The sequence below is a fragment of the Bradysia coprophila genome, unplaced genomic scaffold (genome assembly GCF_014529535.1).
Source record: "Bradysia coprophila strain Holo2 unplaced genomic scaffold, BU_Bcop_v1 contig_232, whole genome shotgun sequence".
Taxonomy (NCBI): Eukaryota; Metazoa; Arthropoda; class Insecta; order Diptera; family Sciaridae; genus Bradysia; species Bradysia coprophila.
Window position 1 is genome coordinate 19,630,036 of NW_023503493.1, and position 15,403 is coordinate 19,645,438.

General features: G+C 37.3%; 3 protein-coding genes and 1 long non-coding RNA gene across 5 annotated transcripts in view; 2 read left to right on the top strand and 2 right to left on the bottom strand.

Annotated features, from left to right (window-relative positions):
• LOC119075619 overlaps positions 1 to 15,403 on the top strand; it is a 40,130-nt gene that overhangs the window by 24,428 nt on the left and 299 nt on the right. Inside the window, exon 4 of the long non-coding RNA XR_005087426.1 lies at positions 10,778 to 11,351. This is a non-coding gene — a long non-coding RNA (uncharacterized LOC119075619). The remainder of the gene's footprint in view (positions 1 to 10,777; positions 11,352 to 15,403) is intronic.
• On the top strand, positions 24 to 15,284 carry LOC119075616. Its single transcript, XM_037182095.1, has 5 exons — positions 24 to 164; positions 224 to 505; positions 569 to 829; positions 917 to 1,035; positions 15,246 to 15,284. Exons 1-4 carry the CDS (start codon positions 93 to 95, stop codon positions 1,025 to 1,027), a joined length of 726 nt encoding a protein of 241 aa, XP_037037990.1. The 5' UTR covers positions 24 to 92; the 3' UTR covers positions 1,028 to 1,035; positions 15,246 to 15,284.
• LOC119075607 (ubiquitin conjugation factor E4 B) lies at positions 1,401 to 9,849 on the bottom strand. The gene is made up of 11 exons (XM_037182084.1): positions 9,238 to 9,849; positions 6,250 to 6,514; positions 5,004 to 6,187; positions 4,618 to 4,945; positions 4,305 to 4,560; positions 4,005 to 4,235; positions 3,767 to 3,938; positions 3,587 to 3,699; positions 2,846 to 3,513; positions 2,575 to 2,775; positions 1,401 to 1,721 (listed from the first exon to the last, which is right to left on the bottom strand). Exons 1-11 carry the CDS (start codon positions 9,259 to 9,261, stop codon positions 1,630 to 1,632), a joined length of 3,534 nt encoding a protein of 1,177 aa, XP_037037979.1. The 5' UTR covers positions 9,262 to 9,849; the 3' UTR covers positions 1,401 to 1,629.
• LOC119075612 (OTU domain-containing protein 5-A) lies at positions 12,458 to 14,660 on the bottom strand. Of its 2 annotated transcripts, XM_037182089.1 has the most exons (3): positions 13,757 to 14,652; positions 13,103 to 13,679; positions 12,458 to 13,048 (listed from the first exon to the last, which is right to left on the bottom strand). In XM_037182089.1, exons 1-3 carry the CDS (start codon positions 14,582 to 14,584, stop codon positions 12,825 to 12,827), a joined length of 1,629 nt encoding a protein of 542 aa, XP_037037984.1. In that variant the 5' UTR covers positions 14,585 to 14,652; the 3' UTR covers positions 12,458 to 12,824. The 2 variants fall into 2 exon arrangements, with proteins under 2 accessions (XP_037037984.1, XP_037037983.1); XM_037182088.1 differs by having other exon boundaries at positions 12,458 to 13,679; positions 13,757 to 14,660.

Genomic DNA, 15,403 nt, shown 5'->3' on the forward strand with positions numbered 1-15,403 from the left:
TACCACTAAATATGACTGCATTCAAATTATAAATTGAATTTTCGTCGCGTTAGTCGTATTACACACAGCGCGAATCGATAGACTAAAGTAAAATGTCTAAGACCATTGATTTCAACAAATTGAAAGATGGCATCATCGACGCAGGCACAGAACTTGTATCGAAGGTGATTTTTCCCGATTTTTACTGTTGAAATTAATTATGAAATTGTAGTGTTGAATTCAGATAATTAAAGATGCAACTGATGGTGCTGTGACTGTACAATCAATCGTAAATGGTCAAATTAAAGTCGATGCTAATGCATATGTTGACAAGGCAGTCTCTCTCCTGAACGATAAATTGGAAAGCAATAATTTGGATACGTCCGAACTTCCAGATGTGGACGTTAATTTTGAACATAATGTTGCATGCGGAATCATTATACCTGGTACCGCAGACATACAGGACGGCAGTATCAGTGGATTAGCTAATTTTTGTCGAACTGGCGATTCGGAACTAAACATTAATGTAAGCCAAAAAGCAATTTTTATTTCGATAAATCTTATTTCTCTTCAATTCTATTTACTCCAGGCATTAAGTAGTCCCATGATTTCGGCCCGTGCACGAATTGGAATACGAAACACCAACGTAGAATACTCAGGAAAGGTCACATTAATGTGTTTCGGTCCTCAATTCAAAATCATGGGCATATTAGCCGATATTTCACTTGATATTGACCTTGTAGTAGAAAAAAACTTGGTCGTGACTGTGAATAAGTTTGGAGTTTCAAGTGACGGTGATTTAAAATTACAATTTCAAAATCTTGATAACTTTGACTATCTACCGGAAAAGGTAAATTTGTCTTTTTTTGTGAATTCACTTGTGTTGTCACCTCTTGGCATGATGGAAAGTTGCTAACAAATCGATTTCTACTTTCAGATATCGCAGGAGTTAAAAACTGGTATTAAGAAGACCGTGCTGGAATACTTGGAAAATTCGATGAGAGAACGATTGGAAACTGTAATTTCGTCACTGCCATTGACGGCATGAAATTTGTGAAAATACTTTTTTTACAGCCATGCACACTTAAAGGTACCGCCTTATTATAAATTTCTTATTTCTCTTTATACGCTTGCTTCTGTCATTTCTTTATATACTCGTTATGGAGAAATGAGAGAAGTTGGAGAAATAAGAGAAATAAGAAATTTTTAATAAGGCGGTACCTTTAAATGGCTGTAATGAATGAATGAACAATGATGATTCACTATTGTTTACTAAAATTTTATTACGATGGCTGGGTGTGCCGATTACTGCTGAAAACTGAAAACGCAAAATAAAATTTGCTTACCTCATTACCTTCCATTCTGTTTAGATGCGTATGTAGCTGGCATTTCCTTTCTGTCTCACTGAGAAGTTCAAAACATTTCTTTTACATTTTCCGATGCTTTCAAATTTTTTATTTTCACAGATACTACAGCGATTTATCAATGATTTTACTGAGTATTCCATAAAAAATGTCAGTTTCCTTATCTAATATTTTTATTCCGAGAGAATCGATTCTTAAGTTTCTGTTTTATTTAAGTTCATGGTGGATTGTTGTGTTTTAGAAAGTAAAGAAAAACCAACACTAAGCCCTACAATTAATTACATTTTTAACTCTTCACATTGGGATTCACACTCATCTGCAGCTTCTTATCTCGTTTTTCACGCTTCCATGCGATGATGCGCTCTTTTAGCTCGACATCTGGAAGAAAAATTACAACTTTTTAGTAGAAGCCGTAATTTAAACTGAGGTGAAAAAAGTTTTGATTTTTATGGAATTTTTGAATCGCGCAGAACATGAGGCTGTATTAAGGACCTTCACTGAAGGTGGTTCAAATCAATTTGTAAATAATGTAAACATGTAAACATTGCCAAAATCAAGAGTTTTATTTATGACGGCAAAGAAAATTACGAAGTACAAAAGGGCTCATAGGATTACGATGCCTTGTGTTTGTTGTGTAATTGATGGAATTCGAAGCAGACGGTAAGGGCAAAGTGTTTGCCTATGTTCAAAGATGACGAATCCACAATAAAAAATTTGTCTGTCCGTCTGTCTGCCTGTCACGTCGTTGTCTTGGCTAAGGCTTTAAGGTCTTTTGGGGACATTTACGGGAAAATAAACGATGGCAATGTGAATGAAACGGCAAAAGATAGGGATCCAGGGAAAAAAAGTTGTTTCAAATCGGGTGAGTGGACCATGAGTTAGGGCCCTAGAAGTGAAAGGCTACTCGGCCCTAAGTATATTTTGCAATATTTTTGTTTCATTTGGAGGGTAACCGAAGCGCGAAAAACGTTTCCAATTTGTGTCCCTGGACTGAGGCCGCTCCCTGTCCCTATGTGTATTTTGCATATAAATCGAGTAAATCTCATCCATTTTTGCTAGTTTTTGTCTTATGTGGAAGGTAATTGAATACCGTATAGAATGTGGTGAGAAAAACGTTTCAAATTTGGGTCCTAGGACTAAGGCTGCGCCTTGACATGAACGTTGGAACTTTGGTAGCACAAAGTGTCAAAATATATAAAGAGACTCCGCAAAAAAAATATTTGAATCTTACCAGCAAGTAACATTTCTTCAGTTAATGGTTGTCGATTGAACGGATCTGTATTGCTATTAAGCAAATGTCGTGTGATAATTGAACGATCCATCACTTTTCCACTCGGCAACAAAACTGGATCACACATTAGCGTGTCCATCAGGGGATCACGGAATTCATCTGGAGCATCGGCGTACTCGTCTTCATTTTCTTGATTTGCGACTAAACGGATTGAATGATCACAGAATGATTAATGTAAAACGGTTATTTATGTAACTAAGGCCACACATACCATAAATATCGTGGGCCTGTGCCATTAGATGTCGGAATTGTTCCACTTCGACAACCGAACGAATTTGTAATCGTTGAATGCGATCAGCGGCATCCGCAAATAGATGTACTTCAAATGAACGTTCATCGGCCGCCAGCGATGCAGCAAATTTATCACAATTCAAATGTAAATAAATATCGAAAATTTGTCCGAGCAGTTTTCGGGGTTCCCAGCCATACATCGCCGGACTTCTAACCTTTAAATTATTACACTTTGGTCCGCACAATTGATGCAGATTATAGTTCAACATCGATGTCAAACGATCCACCAATTCGGAACGTAAAAATGGTTCCTTAATATCAACGGTTAGATAGTGAAACATGTCCACCGTTTCCTTAGCCAACGTTAGATACGATCGACACTGTCTTTCGTCCTGGCTCAATTGGCGCTGGCGTTGATGCTGATTTTCGGTCCCGATTGCGGCCCATTCCGTTTCATTCATCATTAGCGCTTGTGTCTCATGGATTCGTTTCAAATAAACAAGACATTCGTCCAGTAGGAAGGTTGTGTCATTCATGAGCATATTGATGAATTTGACAAATTGTTTTCCAGTCTTCGATTCGTCAATCATGGCCTGACGGTGAATTGCACTTTCCCACATGCCCTTGAACAGGTGACTTATATGGTATCTGGTGTGAAGGAATTTGTTTTCGATGTTACTTCCATTGCTACAGAAATTTCGAATGAATAACGTCGACTCACCTTATTGTAAATTTATCATAAAACTCAGTACTTTGTCCGGTGGTTTCAATATCAGTGTAGAATTTCATAAGAGAGCTAATCAGGACCGTTTGAGCGAGTCCATGGTTCATTATCTGTGTTAAAATAATAGAAAAATGTTCGTTAGGCCGAATTCAGTTGTTCCTTTTGGCATATACTTACAGCCGAATGCAATGCGGTATTGGAGTGAACGTTTAACGATACAATGAATAACACTTCAACCAATTTCGCCGTGACATAGGGATTCTTGATACATTGTGGGGCGCAAATACACGTCAGCAACCACGTGATGATTGAGTGATCGAAAACTTCACCGATAATTTGCGGAGTGTATCTGATTAACGAAAGGGAATAACATTAATGCAATTCGTTCCCTCTCGTCTTACAACAATCGACTTACTGCATTGCGAATAGTAGGAAATCGGCAATATCCTCCACATACCATTCGGGCAGTGCTGAAAATGCTTCCGTTGGTTTAATTATATTCGGTGCAATGCTGGTTATGAACGGGCCCTCGGGCTTACGGCCTTCCATTTGATATAAGATGAACTCGCATACCGTACTGTAGAAGTGGAAACATTGACGAATTACGTGCGGGTCAATGAGACCAATATCACAGCAGACTTTAGATCTGAAATTAAGTTTAGGATTCGATTTGGAATATTTACTCTTAGGGTCAAACACAAACAATGAGACTCACTTGTTGAGTTTCTTCAGTTGATGATTCCATCGCTCAATGAGATCCTTATTCCTACCAGCATTCACAGAATTTTCCCAGTGTGATTTGGTGTTATTCAGTTCCTGTAACATACGACGAATTTCTTTGATCGCTCGTAGACGTTTGTTGTAACGCTGAATAGCTGGCAGTATAGCTAAGTGATGACCATGAAGTGTGAGGAACCAGCAATGTGTTTGGAAATTAACTTGTTCCCATTTTACACCAGAAAGACCGTTTCCTAATCGAGATGCAGAAGTTTAATTTGTGAATTTGAATTTCCATTCGATCGTCTTACTTAGCGAATCAGTCCACTCCTTGTACTCAGTCTCATCGTAACGCAATTTCGTGTCCTTGGAAATATTGATCATGGACTCCCAATGAAAGGGATACATTGGATCGACGCGTTCGAGTTTGATTTTAATCGAAAGTTTCTGCAGCACACACATTACATTGATCATGAAACCGTCTCGGGCTAGGGTTTTATCATCAGCATGAAATTGAGTGCGCTTATCGTTGTGCTTCAAAATCGCTGAGAAATACATCAACACCCCATTACGACTTTCCACGTTCTTCAATAGATTATGGAAAACCGTGTGCAGTGTTGCACGCATGCCTTCCAATTGCTGAAAGCCACAAATTATTTTTATGAATAAATTCACTTCATTATAATGGTCGTCTCACCGATCGTAGATTATCCGAGACATGTTCGATTTCCGGCTTCGATTCGTCGTCCAACAATCGTGGATTATCCTCAGAAAACACTGACATCGACAGAAATGGTCCCAAGAAGCTTGTTCTGGTGATTTCACGTCCGGTATATTCTGTCGTTAGTGTTGGATAGAAGTTCTTCTTTTTCGCTATTAAATTGCAAACTGGTCGAACATTTGGCTCATTGATTAAGGTGACGTTTAGCAATTCGTTCAGTGCAAAAATCGGTGTTGCATTGAGTTTTCCATCAGTCGCTGTGTTGGATTGCATGTATAGGTTCAGGCTATTGACCACTTCATCGAAAATTGCATTGAAATCGCTTGGATTTTTGGAACTCTCGTCTACGATGTAACGAAGAAAATCGGATGGAATATCATTTTGAAGCAGCAGCTGAAGTAGAGGACTTTTCCCTGAACGTTTTGGTGAGTCCTTGGTCATTGGTCGTAATTTATTTACCAGGAGCATTATTGTGTACCGAATGATTTGTAGCTTAACATTGCCAATCATTGTCAGTATATCCCGGAGTGTAACACTATCGAATTTCTTAGCCGCATGGGCATCGCTGTACTTGACAAATTGTTGTTCGCAACGAGTAAATGCGCCCATAAAATATTTGAAAACAGCTTCGTTTGCTGGATTAAATGGCTGCAACATTGGTACTGGACAGTCGGCAGCACTCGATGAGCTTGCTGATTTCCACTTATCATTTTCCGGTGAATCCTTCACGTCAACCAATTTACCTTCAAAATATTCGATTGCGATTTCAACCAGAATCTGCGATGCCAAATCTTCGTAATTTATCGATGCACTGGCATCGTCTTCAGAGCGATTAAATGCCGTTTCTGATACGATGATTTTTCCCACACAGTAATCATCCCAAAATGCATCCAAAATACGCGACAAACACAAGGTTCGTTCATCGACTGCTGGTTCTTCGGGTTGGAATTGTTTTTCAGATCTTTTTTGCGCCGACTGATGAGTGTCTTCGGTTTCCATTCTCTCAACAGCTGCTACAGTTTCGCAACAATTTTCGTCGATTTCCATTCGATTGGATTCAGACTCGCACTCTGTTGGAATATTGTCCACATTTCGATTAAGGACATTCTCGTCCTGTTTGATTAAACGAGAAGTACCAGCCAAATTCGATGTTTTGATTACTGAAATTTTGTAATTATTTTATCTAAAGTTCAAATTGAATAAATTCATCAAAGCCTCTTACATAGTGATTCTTCGTTATTGTTAAATATGCAGTCTGTCTTCTGTCGAACATCTACATCCTCATCGAATTTGATTTGCTTTTGCTTATGTTCATTTTCATCAATCTCTATCGATCCATGCGTTGTCGATGATATTTTATTCTTTTGAGCATCAAATGTTAAATCGTCTTTTGAGTGGGTAGGTTCAATTGTCGGTGGTTCACTTAGTGGCGGTGGTGACTGTACCACAGGTGCGATGCCGAGTCGTCGCAGACGACGGGCTCTCATCTGTTCATTCATAAAAAGATAGCATCAGTGGGAATTCTACATTTTAACACTTTCGAGCAAATTATTATAACAAAAAGCTTAATAATTTATTATAACTATTTTGGATCAAAAAAATTTCGGACATCTTAAAAACAGGCACTGGTTGAGAAAGTAAGAACTAACACTGGCCAAAGTCCCTTACATCTTAATATATATTGAGTTACTTCGCTACATGTTATACCAGGTAATGATTTCAGTTTGTACCTGCTGCAGCTAATCCTATTTTTGATGTTTTTAATGCCATTATAATGCCATTTCAGGCAGCCTTGAAGATGATCTGTGATAATGTGACTACTATCCTTGCATGTTTAATCAAAAACCGAGCATTGGTCTTTGTATTTTACAATAATTTGATTTTGAAACAGTGCAAGAAAATTACAATTGACAATGGTACAGACGGTGGGATATAAGAAAAAAAAACATCTAGAGTTGGTGACTTTGCCATGATTTTGTTAATGGTCCACGGTGGAGTTGGACAAACTTAAATAGAGTCGCGATATCACCTTTGATTTTTCTTCATGTTCTTATTGAGGGACTCGAGTACTATAGGGAACCACATTCAGATCGCAGACCCATCCACCCGTTTCGGAGAACTGGCACTCATGGCAGTGCGGGACCGACGAGTCAATTTGAATACATATTGTTATCGCAACGGATAGAGGGACTAATTCGAAACTAATTCGTGTTGAAATGGCTTCACTCGACAAGCTGACCACGTAGCTACAGCCTGCTAAAGTCAAAAATTCGACATTTTTAAATGATATGTCCAAGATGTAGAGAGTCTGATACTCTTTGGATGGCGATATTGGTAGAGGATTCCATGCTCTATTAAACCCCGAGAATGGATTTTACAAAATTTGTCGGAATTGTACAATATTTGAAAAAGTTTATTTTCATCATCTTTGGCGAAACTTGAACTCCTCTGTGATACACAGGTAGACACTTCTTGCAACAAAACAATAATGCCTGATCAGCCTGTAGTCTTAACTTTACAACGATACTAAACGTGCCATACCAGCCTCACAACAAGTATCTGTTACGACATTTTGTTTGCAGCAAGGTCACTCTACGACAAAATTTTCAATTTATCATTAATCTTCAAGTGTGCGTTCCTTTATGATGAGTCGAATTGTTATCCATTCTTCATAAGTAAGTGGTTTAAGTTATAGGAAGCATTTCTTACAATGACTACGTGTATCTGTAGTCGGTAAAAGCTGATTTCCACATATTTTTGGGTAAATTTCCTCTTACGGCTAAGGAAATCAGCATTAACCGAGTACAGATAAACGTAATCATTGAAAAGAAATGCTTCATATGAAAAAAATCTGGAAACTTGAGATTTTTTAGAGCTGCAAGGTGCCAAGTGATAAGAGACTTGCCAAAGTAAAATGAACTTTTCTTTCACTTTATTGTTTATATGGCTTGAAGATGAGTCATCAGCTGTTTATATAAGAATAATAATAAACAGCTGATCGTTCAACAAATCTGTTCGAATAAGTTTACATAATTGATTTATAGCCTAAGCTTATTATTATGGCTGTTTCGTTATGACTTATTGCTCCGTGAATGTTTAAAAAAACGAATTTAAAAACGGTTCAACAATTGCTTCTAATTGACTTGTAAGAATATGAAATTTTCTTGAGATCGAAGAAGTTTATCAGATTCCTCAATTTTAATGCTATGCATGAGCCTAAAAATGTTCCTCTAATTATTATAATGCCAGAGCTAGTCAACGTACGACTGTCAATACATGAAACGTATCTTCAACCAACAAATGTGGTGCGACTGTGCCATATCCAAATGAGAAATGAGTCAATAATGAAAAGTTCATTGAAATCTTAGCGTCGTAGTAAAATATTTATTGCAAAGCATGTGCGATTCTTGTGTGTGAACCGTGAACCCAAACAAAAGAATCGAACAAAAAATAAATATTTTCAGCTGTTCCTTAACATTGAATTTCGGCATAGCTCTTCTTCAATGTTTTAAAATGTGCGAAACAGCAAAACTAAAAATAAATACTCTATCTAGAATACGTACTGCCTCTTGTGCCAGTGCCTATACGTCTACATATGAGAGAAACGATTGTTTTCTGCTTTTGTTTTTTGGTTCAGCATCGAAATTTATTTCTTTTTTCATTTTATCAAAATAAAGCGTAGTATTGACTGAATTTCCATCGTGCAGCAGTAATTAAAATCGTGTAAACACTATGCGACTATTTACATTTTCGAGTTTAAATTTCCAATTCAAAAAGAGAATCTTTATGCGTAGATTTGCACGAAGAAATTTTTAATTGAATTTTATTGTACACTGCCGTGCCGTACTTTATGTGATGGTAACGTGCCATTACTTGACTAATTGCCAAAAGAACGACGATCTCATTTCATAGCCAAGATATTGTGCTTATCTCTAAATTCATTAGGACATACACGGTGCGTGTAGGTACAGAACAAATATATGAATCGATATGAAGCTGAAATTTTCATAGCCAAATGTAGGATAATCAGATCACTCACATCAGTCAACAAATTTAAGCAACAGCAATTTCTAATCTAACCAAAAAATTAGTTTCGTATAATTGCAAAGTCATTGCCATTGTAAAATGTTCACACAATTCGCTCGTATCAATATGGAAGAATAAAGACTAAACGAATGCTTCGAAATCAAAGAAAATTCAATTTGCTCACCTCCTCGGGAGTTAATTCACTCATGTTGTAGGGCTCCTTAAACAAATCGGAGACTTTTTGTAAATTATTTTCGCCTTTCAAACGAGAAAATATCCAAAAGTTAACACTCGAACACGAAAATTACTGTAGTTCCTGGTTCCAATACACCCATTGAGTTCTTTGTTATGAAGAGTATAGGTAGGTAGGTACTAATGTCACTTTTTTTTTAGTCTTCACCAGCTGTAAAATTACGTATTTATGTCCACAAATCTCGAAATTGCAAAGAATTTTTTTTTTATTAAAATCACTCGCAAAATTTGTTAACACATGGGCAGCTTAGTAGAAACGTTTCTAATTTGAATAGTGTTTGTTACTATAATCTACGATGTTTTCAAAAACAAAAAGAACAACAATCGAAAATCAAAGAAAATGTTTTTTTTTTCGTTATTTTAGTTCACGAAAGAAACAACAAGAAACCAACGAAAAGTTCTGTTACTTCAGCTCGTCACGCGAATAGGTTTTTGCTGATACAGTCTAATTTAAAGTGTAGTCTACTAAGTCGATTGAGAGTCCTTTACGTTTTCACTTTTTTTGGTGATTAAATTTATATTAGAGTTTCTTCTTTTTATCTGCTGATCAGCAGCTCAACCAGCACATTCGTTCAATGTTCGTTAAAGAAGTATGGTGAGTTGATCTGATTCCATAAGAAAATGGTGGGAAAATTTTGAATGAAAAATAAAATCCTTGTAAAAAACTGACTGGTACTTTGGATGTAAGTAGGATTCTCTTTTTGGTCATTATTCGAACAATTTTGGGTGACCATAATGAATAACGCGTTTCGAATTTTGAGAATTGTAATAGAGATGTGCGGGCCGACCTATTTTCAAAACCCGACCCAGCCCGGCCCAGACTAATTTTTAATGCCCGAGCCCGACCCGACCCGAGAATTTTGTAGCAAAGCCCGGCCCGGCCCGACTCGGCCCGTATTTTTTTTAATGAGCTAAAAAACCTAAAATTGGCGCGCCTAACAAGTGGAAATCGTTCGGTTACCTATCGTTATAATAGACAGTTTGCGCAAATGACGTATGACTTATAAGTCAGCTTATAAATCCGAATTTATAAGTTATAAGCGAGTCAGTTATAAGGTATAAGTCAGGTGGCTATAAGTCATAAGTTATAAGTCAACCACCTATAAGGTGAAAGTTATACGTTCATAAGTTTATAGGTCAAGAAAGGGTATAAAAGTCCAAAGTTATAGAGATGAGAAGAGTAATTAAACTTTAGGAACCAGCTGACACTGACGTCCATAATCCCAAAAATATAGAAGTCAACCCAAAAAATCATGTAAAATCCATCAAAATCTTGAAGTTCTTGGACTGAGAAGAGTTAGGAATAGGTAACGAAGAAAAATAATTTGCTCAGTGTAATTCTTCTGACTTTAGGGATAAACTTGCCGACCAAACTTCCGAAGCTTTGATAGCTCTTCATCCTGAAGAGCTGTAACTGCCAACAGAGTCAGGACCATCATTTTCGATGGTATGTCTCAGATTTTTTACGTAAGCTCTTGTCAGCCCAAGAACTTCAACATTTTGATGGATTTTACATGATTTTGTGAGTTGACTTCTTTATTTTTGGGATTGTTGACGTCGTTGTAGGCTGGTTCCTAAAGTTTAATTGCTCTATATGATCCACTGTCTTCTTATCTCTATAAGTTTCGACTTCATACTTTTGACCTATATAACCGTCTGAACTTATAACTTTCACTTTATAGATGGTTTACTTATAAGACCAAGACTTATAACTTATAGCTGACTTATTCTGATTCTGATTTATAAGTTTACTTATAAGTTATACGTAATTTGTGCAAACTCTCTAATAATTTAGTTTCACAAATCTATAGAACACTTGAAAGTAAGCTTACGCTCGGACTGTATTGCAATTTTTCTTTAAATTTTTGTTTAAGTTTTCACATTTTTTTGAAAGTCGAAGAAAGTCGGGCCAGCCCGAACCTTTGTTTTTGAAACCCGAGCCCGCCCGAGCCCGACTAATTTTTGAAACCCGGACCCAAGCCCGGTCGGGCCGGGCTGGGCCGGGTCGGGTAGGTGAATTTCGGGCGGCCCGCACATCTCTAAATTGTAAGGTCTGCAATAGCCTGTGTGCAGAAAATTGAGATCATCGAAAACTGTGTTCAGTGTTCAGGCATGTAGTCGAGGGGCTGTAGGTGTCTCAGAAGAAGTGTTTTGGATGTTTATGTATCTCAGAAATATGACAATATTTTTGAAAAAGAGCTATAGTATATTATAGAGCTTTAAAAATTCTACATGCCAATGGTCCACCCAGAAGGCAGCTGCTGAGATTGCCTAGAATCGAAAATCTGACCTTTCGGACTTTTTCATATAGTTCCTGATAGACAATCGATTATGTTTCATTTTTGAATGGGCCATATAAGTGAATGGGCCACCCACGACGGTGCAGACGCTGCAACCGGTGCTAAGTATGTCGAGGACACCTTGACCAGTAAGTATACACAACTTTCCATGACAGCAGCTTAACTGTTATACAATTAATATGGAATTTATGAAAATAAAAGTCTCAAAAGTTCGAAAAGAGACGTCTCACGGTCTCAAATCCTTTGTATTGTGAGACGTGAGACGTCTCTTTTCGAACCCTTGAGACTTTTATTTTTACTAGGGCTTAGATCAATTGATGTAATAGATTCGATACTATACTAATATTGAAACGCTTACTGTCTGTGAAAGGTTATTCATATTTGAAATTCCAGAATCAGTTCCGGGTTGTCCTCTCGTTTCAGTAATATTAGGTCAATTGCTCATCTTAAAAATCAGTTCCTGTCAGGGTATGGACACTAGTAGACAGACCATTCCTTATGTATTTGACATCGAACTAAATATAATAGGTGAACGGGAAACAAAACGATAGACTTTCACACGGATTCGAGACAATCAAGAATTTACACAGGATTTTGTATTACTTCTTTCCGCTCGGCTCTATCTACTTAGTCTCTATCAAAAGGTCTCTTAGCTAAATGTGTCTTTCCGCTTTCCCAGTATCATCCAAAGTGCAGCAACTACAAAATCGACCCACCGAGGAGCGTAAAACATAAAGACAGGCATTTCATTTAATAATTACATGTATTTCAAATATGCGGTGAGGAGTAGATTAATTTTGTATTGTGTTTCTGTACAGTCTCCCAATAAATGAATGGTTTTTATTTTTTATCTTCATTGAAAAGGAGTATATATATTTTCATGATACTTTATGTCGCATTATGATGGTATATATTGATTTTTGATGAATTGCATCTCGATAAAGAAAAGGATGAATTTGCCTCAATTAACAAAAAAAAGGAATAGGATTTTCTCATTTGATGAATTTGCATATAGAAATTTCAAATTGTTACAGTTTCCCAATATAAGCGAATATAATCGATTAATTTTAGAGTTCGTGTATGCAATAAACGAAAAATAAAATTCAAAGTCAAAATAACGAAGGGAATTGATAAATGGAAAAAAATAGAGTTGGTATGAGTATACCCTTCACTTCTTGACGCCTGTCCAAAGTAAACAGAACGAATCTAATAAATTTTTTCATGGGGAAGGTGGATCCGAATCGGTTTTTTGTTGCTGCCACTGCTTCATAAAGTCCATTCGTGACATTTGTAAAGCTTTCTGCATCATTTTGTCTTCAGTCATTTCGCCGAAATCCGTATAGTCCGGTGAATATGACGACTCAAGTAACGACTGATAGAAATCCGACATTGGCGCCTCTTTAACCGGACTTGATTTCGATGGGCCGGGAACACCGCTTTGATCTGATGGTTGCACATGTTCGACAGTATTTCGACGTGATACTTTCACATTCTTACCAACTGAATTGAAATCCTTTGATGCTGCTGATGCTGCCGCTTCTGTCGATGGTCCGGCTGTACCACTGCAAACTGACACAGCAGTTCGTTTACGCTTGCGTCGTCTCTGGCCATGTTGCAGGTAGAACAAATCTTCTGGTTTCTGACTGGAACTTGAACAGGCACCATAGTCACCATGCTCCTCATCCGATGGAAACTGTTCCTCCGAATCGAATGAACTCTCACCACTCGAACGGTTCGGTGATTTTTCGCTTTGATTGCCCTTTATTTCCGATGAGGTAACTGTCGAACTGCTTGTACCTAATTGTTTTTGTGGTTGTTTTTGCACATCCCGGCACCATTGTAAATAGGATTCACGTGCTATTTGTTCTTCAATTGCCTCGTTTGTTGCTTCCCAATCGGTTGTTTTCAGTTTGTCCTCAAACATTGTCTGCTCGATTTCTAAATCTTCACTCAATCGAACAGCATCCTTCAATTGTCTATGGTCGGGTTCATCAGCTCTATATCCAGGTAGGCCCAATCCTTCGCCAACAGAAAATTTGTACGGATTCAGAATTGCATTGTAATGAGATCCTCGCTGCAAAATCGAAAAAGAAAAGGCGAAAGCATTAATCATCCCAACTTATCTACAATTTTTAGTAAATATCTACGTACCTGATACGACAATCGCAACGGTTCACAACCATTCTTCATTTGATCGGAATTGAAGATGTTGATTGGTTCCATTCCGTAGCAATATAATTCGACGGGTCGATTGTAAATTTCTGAAATTGCTTGAATTTCGATGTGGTTACCGTGCACATGATTGTTACGTTTCCGTGACACATAATTGTTAATGTCTTCCGTTACGAATTGGGCAAAGTATTCACGATTCTTGTAAATGTAATCCATTGTTTGTTGTCGTATGTCTTGGTGCATGTCTTGATCGCCATATATTTGCAATGAAATTGATCTAAATAAACATGCTCCATCTTCCACAATTTCCTGTATCTGAAATCCGCGGTCCTTTGACATTGCTTTTATAAACGCCTTATCCCGACTGTCCCATTCATCTGGCGATAGATTGGCATCTTTTGGTCCAATATGTTCATCGCCCGAATTATAGCCAGAAAATGTTTCCTCAATTAACGTATTTAGATTGCTGGCCGTACTGTTGTTGTTTATATTTGACGAGCTAGCACCGCTGTGAGTTGATTTTGGTGATTTTCCAGCTGTACTATGTGGACTTGAACATGAAGTTGCGCAATCAATTTGATACACTGGACTTTTACATTTTTCACGAACGTCTCTTTTGTTTCTTTTGTGTGGACTACGACGACTTCTGGATTGTGGTTTTGATTCGCGTTGTGGGCTTGGACTTTTCGCAGCTGATATTTGATTTATGCAGACACGATGGGGATTTAAATTATGATTTTGAGAGTCTTGAATGTCTTTTTTGTCGTGTTTGCCAGGTTTCTGACTTAAAATTGGCTTTATAGTCATCTTAAAACTGGTTAATCATCGAACGTAAATCTTGTTTTTCTGTGACCCTCTGTGTGACGTATTTCTAGAAAAAATATTGACATGCGTCGAATTTCGACCGAATATATACGTAAAATTAGTACGAATATTCCCAGGAAAAATTGTTGGTCAATTGATGAACATCGGGAGGGAAGATTTAAATATTGAAAATAAATTGCGCTTAGACTAGTAGAACAAGTTGAAGATCAAAGTACGTTATCACATAAATTAAAACAACACTTTTAATTAGACTTTGTTTAACCACAGTGTGGATTGAGTAGAAAACGACTGTAAGAAAGAGACTATGTTTTTGAACGACACCCCCTGTCAAATTAGGACAGGCTAATCGAGTGTGACAAACAAATGTTTAAGGGTACATGGACATTATGAGAAAAGAGAATGTGATGGTTAAGTGACAAAAATTGTGAATAGTCAAGTAAAACGAAAAATTGTAGAGCTAGGAGTGGGTATGGATTTACAGTGAAGTCGTTTTTAAGAATATCTTGACCAATTCTCTGAATGACATTAAAAACATCATTGATCAATTCGTCTTTCGAATTTTTTTCAGATATTTGTTTGTTTGTGATATAACATTTTGAAATGTTTTTGAATGTAATTAGATTTCATCCAATGAACTTCAAGCAATAGTATTTTACATTACTAGGGATAAAAAGTTATGTAATGGATTTTACATGCTGAGGGCGTCGAAAGAAGTGCTTAAAACATGAAAAGTACGGTTTTCGACGCATGTAGCATGTAAAATTGTTTTTATTACACTATAAAGTTGTGTGACACACTGTC

Bases quoted from the DNA above. Each gene is read 5' to 3' on its own strand.
- LOC119075616 (XM_037182095.1), top strand. From the start codon at position 93: ATGTCTAAGACCATTGATTTCAACAAATTGAAAGATGGCATCATCGAC. The intron at 165-223 runs GTGATTTTTCCC...TGTTGAATTCAG, and splicing joins GCACAGAACTTGTATCGAAG to ATAATTAAAGATGCAACTGA. The intron at 830-916 runs GTAAATTTGTCT...TTCTACTTTCAG, and splicing joins TTGACTATCTACCGGAAAAG to ATATCGCAGGAGTTAAAAAC.
- LOC119075607 (XM_037182084.1), bottom strand. From the start codon at position 9,261: ATGAGTGAATTAACTCCCGAGGAG. The intron at 4,561-4,617 runs GTAAGACGATCG...CATCTCGATTAG, and splicing joins GGAGTGGACTGATTCGCTAA to GAAACGGTCTTTCTGGTGTA. The intron at 3,700-3,766 runs GTAAGTATATGC...ATTTTAACACAG, and splicing joins ATACCGCATTGCATTCGGCT to ATAATGAACCATGGACTCGC.
- LOC119075612 (XM_037182088.1), bottom strand. From the start codon at position 14,584: ATGACTATAAAGCCAATTTTAAGTCAGAAACCTGGCAAACACGACAAA. The intron at 13,680-13,756 runs GTACGTAGATAT...TCGATTTTGCAG, and splicing joins CGTTGCGATTGTCGTATCAG to CGAGGATCTCATTACAATGC.